Below are 19,213 nucleotides of genomic sequence, written 5' to 3' on the forward strand. Positions count from 1 at the left end.
GTGGCGACCAGCACGTCGCCGCCTCGTGAGCTCAGACTTCACCTATCTACATTAGTTTTCCTCTTCATTATTGTGAATTCCGCCCAAATTTGCCAATTTCGCGCTATTTGTCAAACCAACAGCAAATAGACCACTCATTCTGATTGGTCAAAATACTTTCAGCGTCTGAGAAAGACTGAGCCCGCCGAAGCTCGGCGTGTTGCTAGCGACAGCAGCGACGACTAGTTCGCGGACGCCACTGCAAAGTCATCTCACTAGAGAAGATCTTGCCGGTCAACACTACTTTATTCAAATAGCATGAAGTTTAGGAAGCATATTAAGTCAGCTCTGGCGTCGTCGGCGTCAGGCTGCGCTGTACAGTTCTTGGTCAGCCCGGAGCTAAGTCTGTCGATGACTTCCTGCTGCATCTCCTCTTCACGTTCCTCTTCTCGGCCTTGTCCTTGCGGTCCCTGTCCTCGGTAAGCAGCTCCTTCTCGTACTTGACCTTCTTCTCCTGCTTCGTCTTGTCTTCTCGCGCATGTCTGCGCCTTCTGCACGCGCTGACAGTTAGAGTTGGCGGGGCCAACATCATCGGCCGTGGAGCACTTCTCCTTGTCTTGATCTTCACCACGTTGCCCTCGTCGCCGAGCCCCAACATGTCCGTGAAGCCATACGCACCGATCTGCTTGCGCGTCATCTTCTTGAGGCGATCGGCCGCGTTCTGCTTCTCGCGGACCGCCGCGTCCTCAGCATCCTGGCGTTGCCTCTCGCGATGCTGCCGGCCTTGGTTTTCTTCTGCGCTAGTGCTAGCTCCTGCCGCTGCTGATTTTGCTGCTAACCGGCTTACAGCAGCCTCGATACGTCCTGCGTCACGGCCGGGTCATCCAGCGCGCGGTCAAGGGCGTCCTGAGCTACAGACTGCATAGCACGCGTCGCCACGTAGTCCAAGCTGCTAAAGGAGACAGAGAATGAATCATTGGTGTGAAGGCATGAGAAGAGGCGATAAGATCGAGGTGATATGACGTTCGATGCATCGCGCATCAGAAGAAACCGAGTCGCGCGATTCGCGCGGTGCGAAGCCGCTTGCGCTTGAGTACAGGCGTCGTCAACTTCACACTGTGAAGCTGTGAAGTTCACAGCTTCCAAGATTTGTGGTTTGGCGCACAAAATAACCTTCATGAATACATAGATTATGTCTTTATACATGTTTGCGCGATTGCTGCGTGATCGAAGAACCGCGCATGGAAATTTTTGAGTAAAAAGCACAATATACACGTGGCTACCGTTCCATGCGTGTTAGCCCCGTATTGCTTTGTACCCGGTACATGTACATGTAGTCCAGTTATATCTCTAGCATTTAATTCGTGTAGCGCTGGTATAATTTGACGACACATCTTAGATCAGCGCTGCTGACTTAAACATCTATGACTAAATGTGTCTGCTAATTTTGCTCCGGACTATTAAATAGTCAAGGATGCAAATTTTGTACCCTCGATCTCCGTAACCTCAATCTCCATAGTTTTTCCCACTTGGGAACGAGTGTACGGGAGAATTGGTATAGAGGTTGTACAAGCAGACAGCCGCGCATGATCGCAAATCCCACTGTACACGTAGCTGACGAACAAGACCATTTTGAAACTTATCAACGCAAAACGATGCAGACACTCGCAGCCAGATCCAGGTAAGTACGAGGGTGTCATGTATAGCAAAGACAACTACTGTTCGAGTGGTGAAACGGCTGAAGCCCCATACTGAACTCAAGTCATTTTAAGGAATTTTTCCTAGAATCCAGGACAAAAACGAAATGTAATATGTTATTAATGACACCTTTCAACTGTAGCTTTTGCCGTTATGGACAATGGTGGACACTACGCATAACAAAGGATTGAAAGAGGGAATCAAAGGCTTTCTCTCCGTACCAATGAGATGGCTAATCTTTCAAAACGAACGCCAGTCTAAGCTTCTGACTTTTGGTCCTTGTTTTTGTCCTTGATTTGGCGGGTGTTGGGGCTAACAAGGGAGAATCGGTACAGATCTCCCCGGCAAATCAAGAATAGCGATGTCGAATGTACCTCGCAGAGCTAGTACAGCCATGCAGTCGAGATTTGCGCTTTCTGGATAATATGTACTGAGTCTAGTTAAAAGTGAAGGGAACATGTCCACCAGCGGGAAGCAACACGCAACTGCAAGTTGCTAGTTAGCAGGAGTAAAATGAAAGGATCAAAATGAACTTTAGATAAGTTATTGCTGCAGCAAGATGCGGTCATGACGGCATGCGGCAGAGGCGTCAGTGCCTTGCCCTGAACGATGGGGCAGTACGGACATTATAACTCCCTAAATGACCGTCCCAGGCAGCAGTCTACGCGACGCGATGATCCGCGAAGAAGACAAATCATTCACTACGTGTACAAGTACAAACACAAGAATATCGGCGATATTATATGGCTGGCCCTACAGCCCATGTTTCGGAATAGGGTTAGGGATAAAGACATACTAAAACCAAGTAAGATATCCAAACATGTAAAACATGCTGAAATCATGGACATCCATGTTTTGGTTTTCAGGACGGGTGTCATGGCACCCAAATCTATTGCAAATCCCTGGGAACTGGGTAATCGAGCTGCTAAATGTGGCTCTACCTGTCCTTAAAACCTTTAGAAGGCCGGCCCAGCGCTAGGCAGGGAACCGTAGACCTAAGCCTTGCTTCGGGGCTACGTTTGCGGGTTGTTCATGCTTCTCAAACGCGACTGATGCCGATTTGGTCTCTGCATCACGATAGATTTGCGGGCCATTTCACCCCCTCCAATCCGAAAACATGGGCTGTACATTTCCCGATATTATATCGCCGACCCCCTTCAAATTGAAGTTCAATGGTGCCTTCGACCGCGCTCTGCTTGAAAAGTTTTCAATGAAAACTAAGCTGACGGTACAAGACGAGGCGCCACTTTACATTAATTTAGTAATTCAGTACATTGGCACTTCTGTCAAGCCCTTTGCAAGTTTCGCAACCTCGCAGTTTCTATTGGTCCGACCTTTCTTGATTTGCCGGGGCAGACTGTAGTAGCATACTACAAAGCGAGTAGGGGTGTTGTAGACGGGGAAGGTGTTTATTCCCCCAAAGTGTTGAGAACGGAGGAGAACGGGTCCCATCAACTTTAATGATCATATAGTCCCGTCGTGAAGTGTCCTTCCAATTGTACCAAATATTCGGTACATCATTTCTAAAGAACCGGTTGTTGACGATTGATGTGGGTTTTTTATAGAAGGAGAGTCCCAGGTAGTCGAATACAGCTTCATAGTTTTTTTTGTGGATGTCGTACGTGATGGATCGTGTCCATAGCAACTTAATATCGTACCAATCTTGCGACTTCTTAAGCGACGGAAAAGGCTCACGATTGATGTGGAACAACTGGAAAAATATAGCGCAGCTGCACCAACAGGGCAAATCCTCACGTCCTTGTTGCGCATATAACCAACGTGTTGCAACTTGCCAAACGTGTTGGTCTTCCCGTGTTGAAACATTAGGACCAGCGCGGTGTACGGTTGATATCCCTCTCCATCTAACTTTTGAGAAAACATATCCGCAAATTCTAGATCACGCACATTTTCACCACGCAAAAGTCCAAAGTGGGAAAGTAAAAAGGCTGCACGTCCACGTAGATCGTAAAGGGTCCGGAAAGCATCACAAGGTGCTGGAACTGCTGCTCCCATGAGTAACCATCCAGCAAAGAGCCGATCCCCCTGTCTTCGTAGTTCTTTTTCTTGGTCTCGGTACTCTTCGCCAGTACGTTCTTGATATGTTGCTTTACGGCATTCGTTCGTGGATGTGGGTTGGCGTTGGTGCGGAGGGTGACCTGCTGGTTGTACAGATCAACTACAGCGTTAACATAACCGCACACAGTGGACCTACCGATTGTCTTTTCGCTGTTCTTCTTTGACTTTCGTCCTATCACCGTGGTAGATAGGAAAAGATGAAGTTTTTCCCCGTCACAGTGTCGCGGTCACGAAACCTGCGAGAAGTGCACCAGTCGACAAACTCGCGCTAGTAGCCTTCATACTTTCGCTTGGTATTAATCGGCCGCGTGTCCAGTGTTGCCTGGAATGTTGCACGCTCACTTTCGTCTATCTCATTTTGCACATCGACATTAGTTGCGCTTGTCGTTTCAGACAGCGCTCTCACAGACACTGCTGCCACGTACGAGCGGATTGAGACCCTCGAGCGCTTCCCCATGTTGGTGATGTTGAGTCCCTTGTCCTCGTTCCTTGTCTAGTGCTCTATGATTATCTCCGAATGAAAACAGCTGAAGCAGATATTTCGATTAGGTCCTAAATTTGGTGTTGACTCGAGTCAGGACCCACACTATAGCAATCATGATACTCATTAAGTACCAACCAGTACATAAGCACTACCTTTTTAGACCGTTGAATGATAGAGTGGTGAAGAAGTTTAACACAGGAGTAAATTACCTGCGCACATGGAACTTTGATTCAGTCTTGGTACGTGTATTATCACCTGTATTACATGCAAGGGAGCAGGGGACGATGGATACACTACGATTCTTGGTCGAATCTTCATTTCGCGGTCTGTTTACAACTGAACACTAGGGACACGAAAAGAAATATTCAATTCAATATTTTTTTTGGTACCAATAACTTATTTTGTAATCTTCCGGAAGAACATCAATAGTTATTTTGCAGATGCCCAAGCACTTGCTTTAAGTATGGAGACATGTAATAAAACTCCTCAATATCATGAAAAATATTTATTTTTTGATGTTGATACATTTAAAAAATACGTATTTCGTTTCTACAGCAAAAAACCAATATGTATATATTGTATTTTCGGGATCCCAGGGGTGCGTCAGGTTATGAATTTCGTACTTAGTCAGGCTAAAGTCCTTTTATAAAGGTTTTAGAAATCCTAACGGGATACGATGGCTGCATGCGCACTTGAAGGTTGACAAGGGCGAAACCCCGCTACTTGGGTATAATCTCGTGCTCAGACCTTCGTAAAGCCCCCACAGCACTTCTAAACTCCTCCCTTTAGCAAAATATAAAGCTGATGGTTCTTACTGACTCCACATCGTCTCAGTCAACTCGATCTATACTGTGTAAACCCAGCTGTAGTGTATTTGCACTGCTGATTTTGGGGAGTTCATTGTCATTGATCAATTGACAGGCCATGGTTTCATTTGCCAACACACGTTTGGTCGTGCTCGAGCGAATTCAGTGTTAGCTGCCCCGCACGAATGCTTGACCTCAATCGGACAGAGCATTCCGCAGGACACAAATATCTGTTAACTTGGTTTCATTATTGTGTACCACGTTTTCGTTATATCGCACAATTTGTGGTACAACTTTACTTTAATCAAGTCAAGCAAGCGAAAGTCCTAACCTTAACTTTTTTGAAGTCCTAATTTGACTCATGTTAGGAATTAGGACTGAAGTCCTAACCTGACGCATCCCGCATATACCTGGGGAACATTCGAAGGATGTTCCGGTTTCCGGATAGAAGATAGGAGTTTCGAAACCATTAGGATATCTACGGAGCAGACGCCAAGGGCGGTGGGCAGCGACCAGCCGCTTGCGCCTTCAGATAGCTCATTCTCGAATTCGCCTTCGATCGATAACCCGCCTCACCACACCCTTACTCGGCTGGTCGACGTCAATGAACAACATTGCCCCAAAACGGCTGATAAGTATCCTCGGAAAAATCAGCCAGCCAGCGCTGCACTTGCCATGAGTCGGTCGTCGAAAAGTCCACCAACGGTTGATCGTGACGCTGGTAAGGCAGCAACTGATGGGTATTCGGTGTCACGCTGGCCCCGCGTTGAGTTGTGCTGAGTCCTGCGAATGAACCGACTGTCTCTGGTGCTGAGCTGGCATCGGTTTAAGATGTCCGCCGTCCGAGCCGTACGACGTATGACTCACAGCGTTCACAACGCAATTTACTGCGAAAGAAGTTCTCGATAGTACAGTATCACCATAGTCATGTTCGGCCCCGACCGGTATCCACAGATCACACTTTCGCCTGAAGACCATCATTGCTAGTGATATTTGGAGAACTTAAGACCACGTTTTGAGCATGCGATACGGTAGTGTTGAATTGAGAACAGTGCTGCAACGCCATTCGTAAGTACAGTGCATCGTACGCGTTGCGTACATATGTACTTGAGGCTCATGTGGCCCCGGTCGCATACGACACGCTCCTAAGCAAGTTCACTTTCAATTGCACGGTGCAGGATCACCACACAATGGACTACTGTCAACAGTGTTGACCCGTCAAGTTGATGATGGCCAGTAGCCATCGACATCTTGTTGCAAATTTTCAAGAACGCTCACGTGTAGACGAATGCGTTTTGCGATTGAACATCTTTGACAAAGATCGTCTGTAAATTCACCTGTCGTTGTCTGTACAGTGTAGTGGCACACACGCGACTCGCATTCAGTGTCTGTTCTGAAGGCAACTGCATGAAGCTATCTGAATATACGGCTGAAATAGCGCCCACATCGTCCGCTGGTGTTCATGTTGTCGGTGCAGATCTTGCTTAGCCCGGGGCCTATATGTGGTTTGCCTGTGACCTTCTTGACGCACATGGCGCAGAACAACCGCTTCTTGGCTCGGCCGGACTTGCTGAGCTCGAAGACGTGGTGCTGCTCGAAACAGTCCTTGCACACGCTCTGCCCAATATCAAACAAATGTCAGTCTGCGACTTGAAATTACGACCTTCGCAATGAATTTGTTCACAGATGCAGATGTAGCAGCGGGCGCACCTGGTGACAGCCTGAGCAAAGCGCGTGCGACCCGAGCTTCGGCTTTCGGCGGTAACAGACGTAGCAATTCGTGCTACGCACGGAAGACATCACGACGATCAACCGTTTGCTTTGCCTCGGGACCAGCAAAGTTGACGAGTGACGTTACCTGGAGGGCATCCAGTGGCGGCTATCGGCTTCGTCCATGAGTGCGCTGAATTTCTTGGCTAAGCCGACACGAAGACTATGGACGATGATGAGCCAGGTGCTGGCTACGCCGAGCTGGATGGCCTTCTCCGGAGCTGAGTCAAAGTTGAGGATGGATCCCCACAGGAAAATCTCCGTCTTGTTGGTGCACTTGTGTTGTCGGTACAGATAGCATGAAGCGGTACGCTGGCGTTGAATGCTGGGCATGAATCCTAACGACCACTCCGGTCGCTTGATGAACTGCGAGGTGTGGTAAGTGTGTTCGTGGCCCTGCACGTCCGTGATAGTTACCACCCGCTCATACATAAGTACATCACGGTGGTGTAGCAACCCCCATGCGCACGTCCCGGCAAACCCCTTGATGCTGACGAAGCGGAACAGATTTTCCGGTGCCTGTCCTACGTTAGTATTCAGGGAGGAGCGGTCCTTGACGTTGTAGAGTAAGCAGAGGTGATTTTCAGGTGTACATCGAGCTCAAGTTGAAGCTATCGTCGGCGTGGGCTACACAAGCGATCTTGCAGCGGACGCGACGGACAGGTGTGTATCCAGCTGAGTGCGAGCGCCCGAAGAGCAGCAACTCAAGCGTCGCTCAATCGAAAACTCTCGCGACCTCACGAACAAGCAGTGTCGAGCTCAAGTAGCGTCATGTAATGGGCCTACCTTGGCTCACTACTACGGCTTACACGTATGCGCACGTGTATGAGGAAGCGTAGGTTTCTTTTACTTGAGTTAAGTATACTCGAGATCCACGAGTATACTTTAAACAAGATAAAGACTCCAAGTAGCGTGTTTTGGTAAATGTAATGGGCCTACTTTGGCTCACTACTTAGCTTACACGTGTGCGCGTGTATGTGAGGAAGCGTAGCTTAGTTTAAATTAGAGTTAATTATACTCGGGCCTCCGAGTATAGATTAATCTAAATAAACGATCCAAATAATGTTTTGGGTTAAAATGAGAACTGCTATTTTTGTTTTATGTTTCTGACTTCCTCTAAATGTAATATTCTAAGATAGGAATCTGCCAACGGCTGGTTCGCAGAATTCCAATGCTATGCATGTCGCTCATTGGCTAAGAGGTGCTGCTCTCAGCCAATAGGAATCCTAAGTCTCTATGGACCACCCGTCATGGTGATCGTAAATGTATGTAGCCCTTGGTGTGTCTACACCAAGGTCGAGAAAGTCTTTCGAACCTCTAACAGATGTCGTGTCTGTTAGAGTTACAAGTGACTGTAGACACTTGTGTGTGTAACCCTGTTACACCATCCCCCCCTCAAGGTTAGACGCGCCGAGTCACGGCACGTCAATCAGGAAATTGACCATTCGTCAATTCTTCACGTTGGGAGAAGGAAAACTCGAGCTCATTCCGCAATGAGCTCGCCTCAGAAGAAGACCGCCGCCGCAACAGAGGGTAACCTCTCTGTTGTTCAGTACCATGCGCGCCAGCAGGCAAAGCGCGATGTGCTCGCTGCAAAGGCTGCGGCGGGGACAACCCAGCCGGAGATTGTCCTTGAAGTTTCCTTCTGTAGTCAACGACGCCGTTGACTACGAGGACGGCGACGTGGAGATGGAAGAGGGCGAGGCCTCTTCTAGCAAGCGCAAGGAGTCTATCGACAGCGATAGTCTCGACCCGCATGCCGGGTCGAGACGCCCTCGTGAAGGAGACGACTCGGACGCTTCGAGCTCGAAGCGTTCGCGCGCTGCTGTGGAACAGCATCAGAGCCGGGAGTTCGCCGCTCTGAAGCAGGAGGTGGCGATCCTGAGAGCTCAAGTCGCTCAGGCCTCGCAGACCGCGTCGGACATCTCCGTCGACGTGGGAGGTCGCGTCGCACGCTTGGCCCAGCGCGTTCACGCGCTGGAGCAGAGGTTCGTTCCCACTGGGGCTTCCGCTTCGGGCCAGCCGAGCTAGCTGGCTCGTGCTGCCGGTATGGCTTCAACCGCCCGACGTAAAAGGTCGGATGGAGGCGCCTGCTAGATGGAATATCTAGCGTGTAGGCGTTGCCATGCCGTACCAACACCGTGAACGGCCCGATGAAGTGCGGAGCGAGCTTGCTCGCCCCGAAGTCAGAAACTGTATGTTTAGGCAGGTTTTGAGTTGCTAACAAAACCAATGAACCCTTCTTGAATTCATTAGTGTTGCCCCTACCAACATTGTCTGCGTTCAGCTTCTGTCGGTCGACAGAAGCTGCGATAGCTTCTTGGACAAACCGAATGACGGCTTGTCTGCGCTGCACGAAGTTGATTGCGTCCGTGCTGAACTCGTTCAGCTCGTTTCTAGCAGTAGGCCCGGCCTCTGCGTTCGTCTTCGCGGTGTCTGTGCCCTGCACAGACCCGTTCTTCTTCTTCTTCTTGCGCTTGTCGGCGTCTGTGCAGGGCACAGGCGCGTGCTTCTTCTTCTTCTCCTTGCGCGTAGTCGCGGCTGACACTGTGCAAGTGTCAGCGGCATTCTGCGGCTGCTGCGTTGCAGTCATAGATCCTCCCCCACTTAAGGAAGGAGCCACCATCCCGAGTAGACTCGGGAGGCGTGGGTGCCTGATGGCATTCACGTAGAACGGTGTATGCCCGGTCGAGGCATGTACCGAGTTGTTGATGGCGAACTCCGCCATCGGCAGGCACTCGCTCCAGTGTTGGAACGAGTGAGCGTAGCTCTTAAGCACGTCTACGAGCACGCGGTTCACGCGCTCGGTCTGCCCGTCCGTCTGCGGATGGTCCGCAGTCGACATCGAAAGTTGACTCCCAAGAAGTGTAAACACTTCTTGCCACAGGTGCGCAGTGAAGCGCGGGTCTCGATCCGACACAATGTCGATCGGCATGCCATGGTGTTTGAACACCATGTCAGCGAACAGACGCGCCGTCTGTTTCGCAGTCACTTCAGCGGGTACCGCAGCAAGATGTACCATCTTGCTGAAGCGGTCAACAAAGACCACAATGCCCGTGTTCCCCAGGCTGTCCGGGGGAAGACTGAACACGAAGTCCAAAGACATGGACTGCCAACACTCCGACGGAGTCGGCAGTGACTGCAAGGGAGCCTGCGCGAAAGGCGCATGCTTCACACGTTGACAAACCTCGCAAGCACGGACGTACTTGCGCACCCATTTATACTGGTGGGCCCAGTAGAAGTCTCGCGTGAGAAGAAGGTATGTCTTCTCACGGCCCGGATGCCCCGCAGTCGGTGCATCGTGATACTCATACATGATCCTGAGTCGCAGGACATGGTCATTGGGCACGACAACGCGGTCCGCGTTGTCGTCGACTGCACTGTAGAGTAATAACCCGTCGTGCTCCCGGTAACGGTGTGCACGAGCACGAAGATGCTTCGGCAGCTTCTGACGAGCTTGGTCAGAAGGCGCTGAGCCGTAGGCCAGCAAGAGCTTCGCGTCCGCGTCGTGCGCGTACGCGACCTTCACGTCGTCCAACAGTGACGACGTCGGGGTGCTCGATCGCATGGCGTCAATGGCATTGACGTCGGCATCAGTCGTGGCGTAGTCAGGTCGACGCGAGAGCGCGTCGGCCACCACATTGAGTCTTCCGGGATTGTACTCAACCCGGAAGTTATACTCTGCGAAGAATGAGAGCCATCTTGCCATCCGTTGGGAGATGTGCGGCGACTTCACAGCCGTCCGCAACGACGCGTGGTCCGTATAGACCACGAACGGTTTGCTTCCGAGTAGATACACTCGGAACTTCGCAAGTGCGTACTTCATGGCAAGGAGCTCCTTGGCATGAACCGGGTAGTTGCGCTCAGCTGGCTTCAGCTGACGCGATTGGTAGTAGACGACACGATCACGGCCCTCGTGATCGTGCTGCATCAAGGCACATCCGATTGCGAAGTCGGATGCGTCGCACACAACGTGGAACGGGCGATCTTGGTCGGCCACCGCCAAGATCGGCGCCTCAGTCAAGCCCCGCTTGACTGCATCGAAGGCCTGCTGACACTCAGCAGTCCAAACCCACTCGGCGTCCTTCTTCAGGAGCTGTGACAGCGGGCGTATCATGCCCGCGTAGTCCTTCACGTACTTGCACAAGTACGTGACCATGCCAAGGAACTGTCGCAGTTCCTTGACGTTCGACGGCGTCGGCCACTCATTGATCACTCTGACCTTCTCAGGGTCAGGGCGGACACCGTTCTTCCCAACGAGACACCCGAGCACGGGTATCTCGCTCGCCCCGAAGATGTACTTCTTCAGGTTCGCATAGAGCTTGTGCTTGCGCATGAGCGCAAGCGGCTTCCGGAGATGCACCTTGTGCATCTCAACATCGCTCATCCCGTCCGCAGCCCGGCTGTGGACGAACACATCGTCGAAGTAGCTCGGTGCGAAGTCGCGCACCGAGCGCAACAAGTGCGTCACGCACCTGTTGAAGGTCGCAGGGGCGTTCTTCAGACCCAGCGGCATCACTAGCCACTCCCAGACCATGCCGCTCGGCGTGCTCACGGCCGTGAGAGGGATATCGCTCTCACGCATGAGGATCTGATAGAACCCATCGCGCAGATCAAGAGCACTGTAGATAGTGCTCCTGGCCATCGAATCGATGATGACATCTTTTCGCGGTATCGGTGTCTGCGCCGGAATCGTCGCATCGTTCAGCTTGTTGTACGCATGAACGATGCGCCAACCGCCCTGTGGCTTCTTGACACAGAACGTCGGAGCACTGTGCGGGGATTTCGATTCCCGCACTTGTCCAGCTTTGCGACGACTCTCAAAGAAGCCGTCGATCGCCTTGACCTGCTCTCGCGGCAGTGGCCACTGCCGCGTGACACAGTACTTCGTCCCCGGCACGAGATCAATCTCGTGCTGGATGCCCTTGTCCTGCGGAAGCTCCGCAGGAATCTCTTCCGGAAGTACGTCCGCGTACTCCCGTAAGATCTCGTAGTAGGGACTCGTTGAAAACGAGTCCCAGCTCTGCTCTTCAAAGCGCTCCTTCTTCGTCTTCGCACTGAGAGTGTCCTCGGGTCTCCATGAAGAACTGGCTCAGTTCTTCATTCTCGCTCTTCGTTCTCTCGGCGTCCGAGAGAATGCATATTTGATCGATGCGTCCATCGTGCAAGTCACCCGCGAAGCGCTTCCAGCTCATGACTGGAAGCGAAGTCAACTCCGACGCTTGCGTCGGAGGGTTAGCGAGAGTCATCTCCCTGTACCGGAACCCGGCACAGGTACGCGTCAAGATGTTCAACGTCTCGACGTCCGGCTTCTCTGCCTCCGTCTGCCCGGGAGACATTCCTTGTAGCGTCTCGGCCCAGGGCGAGACTTGCGCAGCGACTTTCGCATGCGCCGTCTTCTTGTTTTGCGGAGCCCGGCTCCGCTTGGTTCTTGACCTCGTCCAGGCCCAGCCGTGGACGGGTGTTCTTCTTCAGTACCGCCGGCGGGTTCGTCCCGCGGGCGAGCGACTTCAAGCCCGGCTTGGTCGCCCGGCGCTTCGTCGTGCAGCCCGGCTGCACGACAGCATGCAAGTTTTTCCGGTGCGGAACGTTTGCAACCGTCCGCACCGCTTACAGCGTCGACTCCCGGAGTCGACACGCCATCTTTACCTCGACGCCTGTCATTGGTGGAGCCCTCCATTACGGAGGGTGCGTCGGCTCCCCGAGCCGACGAATCAAATTCACCCAAGCCATCGACTCCCGGAGTCGACGGCGTTTCATCACCTTGGCTCTTATTATTGGCCAGACCTGATCCAATCAGATTCGCGTCAGCCTCCACGGCTGAGGCGTGTGACTCGCCTGCGTCATCCGTGCCCCTTGAGGCTGGAGACTCTTCCTGATTCGCTGAAAAGCGGGTGTCGACCTCCGAGGTCAACACATTTCCTTCATTAGCTGTCGGCGGCAACGCCGACGCTAGCTGCTCTTGCGCGCGTGCTCTTGCGCGCCCAGGGCGCTCCGGGACAGCGGCATTAGGCGCTGTCTCGAGTGGGGAGTCGCGCGCACCTGTCGGTGCGTGCGTAGCGGCAACAGGGCCATCGCTCACTGTTCCGCTGTCGCGACCGAAGCGCACGAGAGTGCGCTTCTCCCAATCGATGACCGGATCATGCCGTGCAAGCCACGGCATGCCCAATACAATGTCAAACTTATCGTCCAGATCCAGGACGATAAAGGTCTCGACAAACTCTTGATCTTCATACGTGAAGCGCACGCGTACCATGCGCTTCTCGGTCTTCACGACGGCACCCTTTGCCAATCGCACTTCCAACATACTTCGAGGTATCTTTAAATCCTCGAAGTCAAGCCTTGATAGACTTCGCAGTCGAACAAAGTTCTTCGACGCGCCAGAATCTACCAAAGCACGGAGAGAGCTGCTTGCTCTCATCGAGTTCACATTCAGGATGACAAGGTCAGGCTTGTCATCTTGGTTCTTGCAGTGAGGATGAACCTCACTGGGGGCTGCAGTCCTCAGTGTCGCGTATCCAAGGTCGACACGCGGAACTGCATTACCAGTAGGGCGCCCCGCGCCTACTGGCGTCCAGCATTTTTTGTTTGGTTGCGACGGTGCCGGGCACCGCCGCGATAGCCACCCTGCTGGTGCACGGGGGCCGTGCACTCCCGAGCAAAGTGACCGACTCTACCGCAACGGTAGCATCGCACATTGTTTCCCTGCGACTGCTGGGGTCCAGCAGTTGCAGCACTCGAGAGGTCCATGGGTTCTGGGCCTCCCGTCCTCACTACCGGGCGTGGCTGTGGCCTCGGCATATGTGCATGCAGCTTAGCCTGCCGCAGGCTAAACTCCTCCTGCATTGCAAGAGTAATTGCAGCTTCGAGAGTACTCGGGTACTCACGGAAGAGATAGGTCTTCACAGGCCAATCTCTCAGCCCCTTCATGAACGTGGTCGCCTCGTCGATCGGATTGGTCACGATGTTCGAGACCAAGTAACGTGCTCTCTGAGCGTAAGGATGGACATCATGCTTGCCCTGCTGCAGGTCGAGGAACTCCGCCCTCGACCGGAACTCGTTTTGCGGTGGCTCAAACGCTTGTCTGAACTCTTACTTGAAACCCTCGTACGTGCTAAAGCACGTAGGATCCGAGAGTCGGCGTCCATACGCCCAACTTCTTGCACGTCCGCCAAGACATGACATGGCGAACGCAACCTTCGACAACGGGTCGACGATACGTCGAGCCGCCATGGCAGTGTCGAGTTCGACAAGCCAACGGAGGAGAGGTTCAACCTCTCTTCCGACATAGTTGCTCACGTTTAGCTTCAACGATTGTCCACGCGGTGTCGTCTCCGACGCCACCGTGGTAGAGGAAGCAGCATCACGCTGCTCCTTCAGGATGAACCCCAGAGCAACACCATGTTGCTCTGTTGGCGATAGCGTGCGCAGCATCGCAGCTACTGCCGCCTCCCCAATGACTGTTGACAGTCGTTGGAGTGCCTCCCACTCTGGATCCGACAGGTGGAGGCAGTCAGCGCGTGCAACATGAGTTGCAGACGAGGTGGAGCTTTCCATGAGCACCTCCGCGCTCATGAAAAGGTTCTCGGCTCCTCGTTCGTACAGCTCCGTACGAACGTTCAGGTAGTCGGTCGTTGGACGGACTACAAAGTGCTACGAGGTGTAATGGGCCTACCTTGGCTCACTACTACGGCTTTCATGTATGCGCACGTGTATGAGGAAGCGTAGGTTTCTTTTACTTGAGTTAAGTATACTCGAGATCCACGAGTATACTTTAAACAAGATAAAGACTCCAAGTAGCGTGTTTTGGTAAAAGATGAGAACTGCTATTTTTGTTTTATGTTTCTGACTTCATCTAAATGTAATATTCTAAGATAGGAATCTGCCAACGGCTGGTTCGCAGAATTCCAATGCTATGCATGTCGCTCATTGGCTAAGAGGTGCTGCTCTCAGCCAATAGGAATCCTAAGTCTCTATGGACCACCCGTCATGGTGATCGTAAATGTATGTAGCCCTTGGTGTGTCTACACCAAGGTCGAGAAAGTCTTTCGAACCTCTAACAGATGTCGTGTCTGTTAGAGTTACAAGTGACTGTAGCCACTTGTGTGTGTAACCCTGTTATACGTCAGCAGGACAAGGACAAGGACAAGGACAAGGGCAGCGACCACGACAAGAACAAGGTGGACGTGACGACCAAGCAGCAGCTAGCGACCAAGTAGATCAAGACCAGTAATATAAGTAGGAGCTGCGCGAGCGGTTCCGGCGCGAGGACGTAAGTTGAGTGCTTTGCTGCCAGTTGATGTTGACGTTTTGGTGCTTTGTGAAGCGGACACGACCTACGAGCTATACGACCAGGAGCGAGTACTGTGTACAAGAACCCTATTGCTTACTGTTGCCCAGCAACACGTTAGCAATGCGGAGCTCGTGGGTCGTATCGCAATAAGCCCTTCCATGACGTCCTCCAGTCAATGAGACCCGCGCCCACCATGGTGATGGCCGACTCGTTCGCTGAACTAGGCACACTGCTGAAGATGCTGACATGGTTGCGCCGCTTTACGAAGATCCAGTGCTGTGGATCGGCGTTGAACTTAGCGGACTCTGACAATGTGTTCCACACGAGCTTTACGGCGACCTTGTCGTACAGCGCGCAATCTTCGGAGGAGAGTTTGATCTGCGGACACCGGTCGGGGCCGACCATGGCTATGGAAATACTGTTTTTATTGATACTTTCTTCCGCAGCAAATTGTGTTGTGAGTGCTGTGACCCATGCGTGGACCTCTTGAACGACAAACATGTTAATCCCGTCGCGATCCGTTGCTTTCAAGTCTTGATGTCAGCTCAGCACCAGAGACAATCGATTCATTCGCAGTACTCAGCACAACTCGGGGCGGGGCCAGCGTGACACCGAATACCAATCAGTTGCTGCCTTAACAGCGTCACGACCAACCATCAGTAAGACTTCAAGTGCAGTGATGGCTGGCTGATTGGCTGGCTGATCGATAGCTAATTAGTTATAAGTACACCGCGAAGTAAAGTTTTGACTAAAACTCACAGCATGCTAGCCCAACACACACACACACCACACGACACGATGTATTCCTCGATCCCTTAATCCTTGATCACTTACCTAAAGTGCAGATTTCTATGATCGATTCGAAGTCCCTAGTGTGCAGGCATTTTATTTCTGTGTTGAACGTGTACATTCACGTTTACAGTGCCTGTGCACTGGTACCTACGCACAGTTCAGTGAGCTGATATCAGCTCACTGAACTGATCATTTCGCTGACGCGGTCTGCCTACGTACTGGTTTGGTACGCATAGTTCAGTGACCGTGAAATGTTCAGGTCGTCAAGCTGCGCGCTATTGTAGCAGCCGCCTCCGGACTGTCGCAGTTGCACAAGTATCTACGCACGGTTCATCGGTGCATCGCAATTGCGTCAAATAGCTACGCACAGTTCGCGGGTCGCACTGCAACAGGTACCTACCTACATACAGGTAGGCAAAGTTGATGCGGATCTTGTGCACAGTCGGGAACCATACTGGGTCATTCCTGGTGACGGTTTTTTTAAATACTACTGTTATTGTGAGAATCGGCTAAAACGCCCATCTGTAACAACCCCTTATTAGATCTCATCTTCCTAATTAATCAGAGTACAAATCAGGGATGAAATCGATCGTGATCTTCATGCACTTGCCCAGTAAAAGGTGGGCATTCTGCTCCAAGCGTGGCTATATCACTTGGCTTCCATAAAACGATCGCCTAATCTGCTCATCCACTCGCATATGCATCGCAGGGCGCGATCGATTTACAAATCGATCGAGCAAAATCATAGTGCTAATCAATCGATTTACGAGCAAAATAGGCAAATGAAGCGGTTTTCACAATACGTTACCATCATTTCAACAGACATGTACTAAAATAGCAGCTATGGAGATTCAAAGATTTAGACTCCTTCAGTACTGGATTAGACTTAAACGTCGTCCTAATTTCATAAGGCACTCGCGGATAGGACGGGATGCCATTATAAAATGTTTGGAATACCGAGAAAAAAACGCATTGAACACAAGCAATGGTTGCATGGAAGCATTGTTGTCAACAACTGACAACTGAGATCAAATTCCATTGCTTTTCAAGCCTCTACTTGATATTAGATAATCAATTTATTCTAATCATAAAAATATATGTCGTATATTTCTAATAATGTGGTGGATATGATATAATTTTTAATAATTATATCACATTTATTTTTTGGTTTAGCCATTTATTTCGTAACGACAATACTAATAAACATATTTACTATAAATAAGTTTAAAAAGTAGTGGACTGAGCAATTTATTTCGTCTTAACGCTCAACATATATCTATTGGTTTAATAAATTAATTAAATTATTAAAATAGTTAAGAAAATATGTTTACCTTTTTTAACTTAAGAGTCTCATTTTCTAATTTTCATTTATTAAAGTTAAACTAACCAGCTAAATGTGCAGATGACTGCGGCTACTAAGTAGTAAAATATCAATTTAGTGATTATATGTGCCCTTCGTATTATTAATATTTAGTAATTCTAAATTTCATGTGCCTCTTTCTATACAAATCAATAATTTGTTTAATGTTCGCTTCTATTGTGCTTTTCAGTTGTTTTGGTAAATCGGACGTGTAAAACAGCTAAAGGCACAATTTATGAATGTTTTGAAAATCCCGGACTGTACGTAGTCACGAACTCTTGCTTCTCTGTTCCACCGTACTATCGCCATTAGGGTTTAATGTAGTCCACAAAATTATACTGGGATAGGAAGCAACGTTAGTGCTGCTATCGCAGACCAAATAGGATTATACTGGGAACTCCCGAAGAATGAGGGGGTGGACAGCTCCCAACGGATTAATTAGACGCGTAAGCGTAACCTGGCGCGACCTTCGTGCTACACAAGCCAGAAGGATGTCGACCGAGCAGGTTCAACGGCAGCTTTCAGCAAGGCAGACTGAGGCAGGAAATGCACGTCAACAGACCCATGCACCAGCTTCATAAAGTGAACTGCGGTACGCGCGATATTCATGGGTGTGGCCCCGCAGGGGCCACGCCCTTGAATCACGCGGGCCACAGTTCTCCCTTATCATGGCAATTAGCACCGGTACCATCACCAGCGTTTTATACCACTGGTGTTCCCAGCAAGTCGAAGACGACCCAGTATCCGTGGTACGTCAGAATGAATAAGTGGACGCTGATTGGCGTGAGTGTTTTTATGTGTCGCCAGTGTGTCTCTACAGCTCCGGGATCAAAACGTGACGGGTAAACCAACCATTTCCCCATGTACATGTTCTTAAAAGAACATATATTTAATCTCACGACGAGAACAGCAATACTGTAACCTTAATTGCAAGCCTGGTGATCGACTTCCTACCACTGTTACTTACAACTGTAGTGTCCGACGCCGGTCGCTTTACACGTGATACCGTGCAGTAGATCGAGGTGTTCATACCATATATGGACGGCACTGTAGATGCCGCGGCTGCACAGCCACGAATGTGGGCAGAGGCTATAGTTTTAGTACCAGCATAGCAAAATCCTACATCTTGATTTTTGTAAGGGATTATGGCTTTGCTCCGCTGCGCTCCTGCGATAAAAAGATTCTCTCGCCTGGCGAGTACAGTGCTCGGCCCGCCGGAATACTCGGCGCTGGGCCCGCCTCCGCAAATACCGCGCGGCCCGGCACCCCGCGCGGGTTTACGCGACCTCGCACGTTGGTCCTTTCTCTGGTCCATGCTGTACTACTACTTAAAAGTAAGTAGACACTTTCACGAATGTGGGCGATGGGGGCATGCTACAAAATAGTACTAAGTACCACTTAAATATGTACCAATTGAAGGATCTTGAAAACAAGATAGGGGCCGTGTACAGTATTACGAACCGTGATTCGTGCCCGCTGAACTGCCACCGACACGGAGAATGCTGCATTCCCATGCAAGCCACAAACGAGTACTTAGTACTGTGCTTGCCCGAATATCGTTAACTCGTATTGTGCTTTGCAATGATTTTGCCCACCATTTTAGACGCTAAATAAGGCAAAGCAAATATGTGTGAAAAAAGATACACGACCTGTTAAAATTATGCATAAATCCACCTCCTCATATATACATATATATCGACTTGGGACAGCCTGTCAGCAGCCATGCATTGGGCCAGTACACCACCGTCCATGATCACCAGCACGTCCAACCTCTATGCATAATTGCCGTGTATCTAGGTGCTTGTGGATAAAAGCCGACAGAATTGTGGTGCTTTTAGCGTAGTTCTAGGCCTCCACCCAAGTATGCACCTCGATTTATCGTAAATCTAGCAGGTGGTCGCTATAAATACAGCAAATCTCGCCTCATATTGCCAAAATCATTGCAAAGCACAATA

General features: G+C 50.6%; 2 protein-coding genes across 2 annotated transcripts; both read right to left on the reverse strand.

Moving 5' to 3' along the window:
• Positions 1-367: 367 nt before the first annotated feature.
• PHYSODRAFT_299259 (hypothetical protein) lies at positions 368-1,185 on the reverse strand (the record flags this gene model as incomplete). Its single annotated transcript, XM_009526010.1, has 2 exons — positions 368-754; positions 841-1,185. 2 exons carry the CDS (start codon positions 1,183-1,185, stop codon positions 368-370), a joined length of 732 nt encoding a protein of 243 aa, XP_009524305.1.
• A 7,892-nt stretch (positions 1,186-9,077) lies between these two features.
• Positions 9,078-12,152, reverse strand: PHYSODRAFT_262200 (hypothetical protein; the record flags this gene model as incomplete). The annotated part of the gene is made up of 2 exons (XM_009526011.1): positions 9,078-11,870; positions 12,073-12,152. Coding segments are annotated over 2 exons (2,873 nt in total), but the record flags the coding sequence as incomplete, so codon positions are not given.
• Between the last annotated feature and the right edge of the window lie 7,061 nt (positions 12,153-19,213).

The sequence above is a fragment of the Phytophthora sojae genome, assembly GCF_000149755.1.
Source record: "Phytophthora sojae unplaced genomic scaffold PHYSOscaffold_3, whole genome shotgun sequence".
In the NCBI taxonomy this organism is placed as follows: Eukaryota; Oomycota; class Peronosporomycetes; order Peronosporales; family Peronosporaceae; genus Phytophthora; species Phytophthora sojae.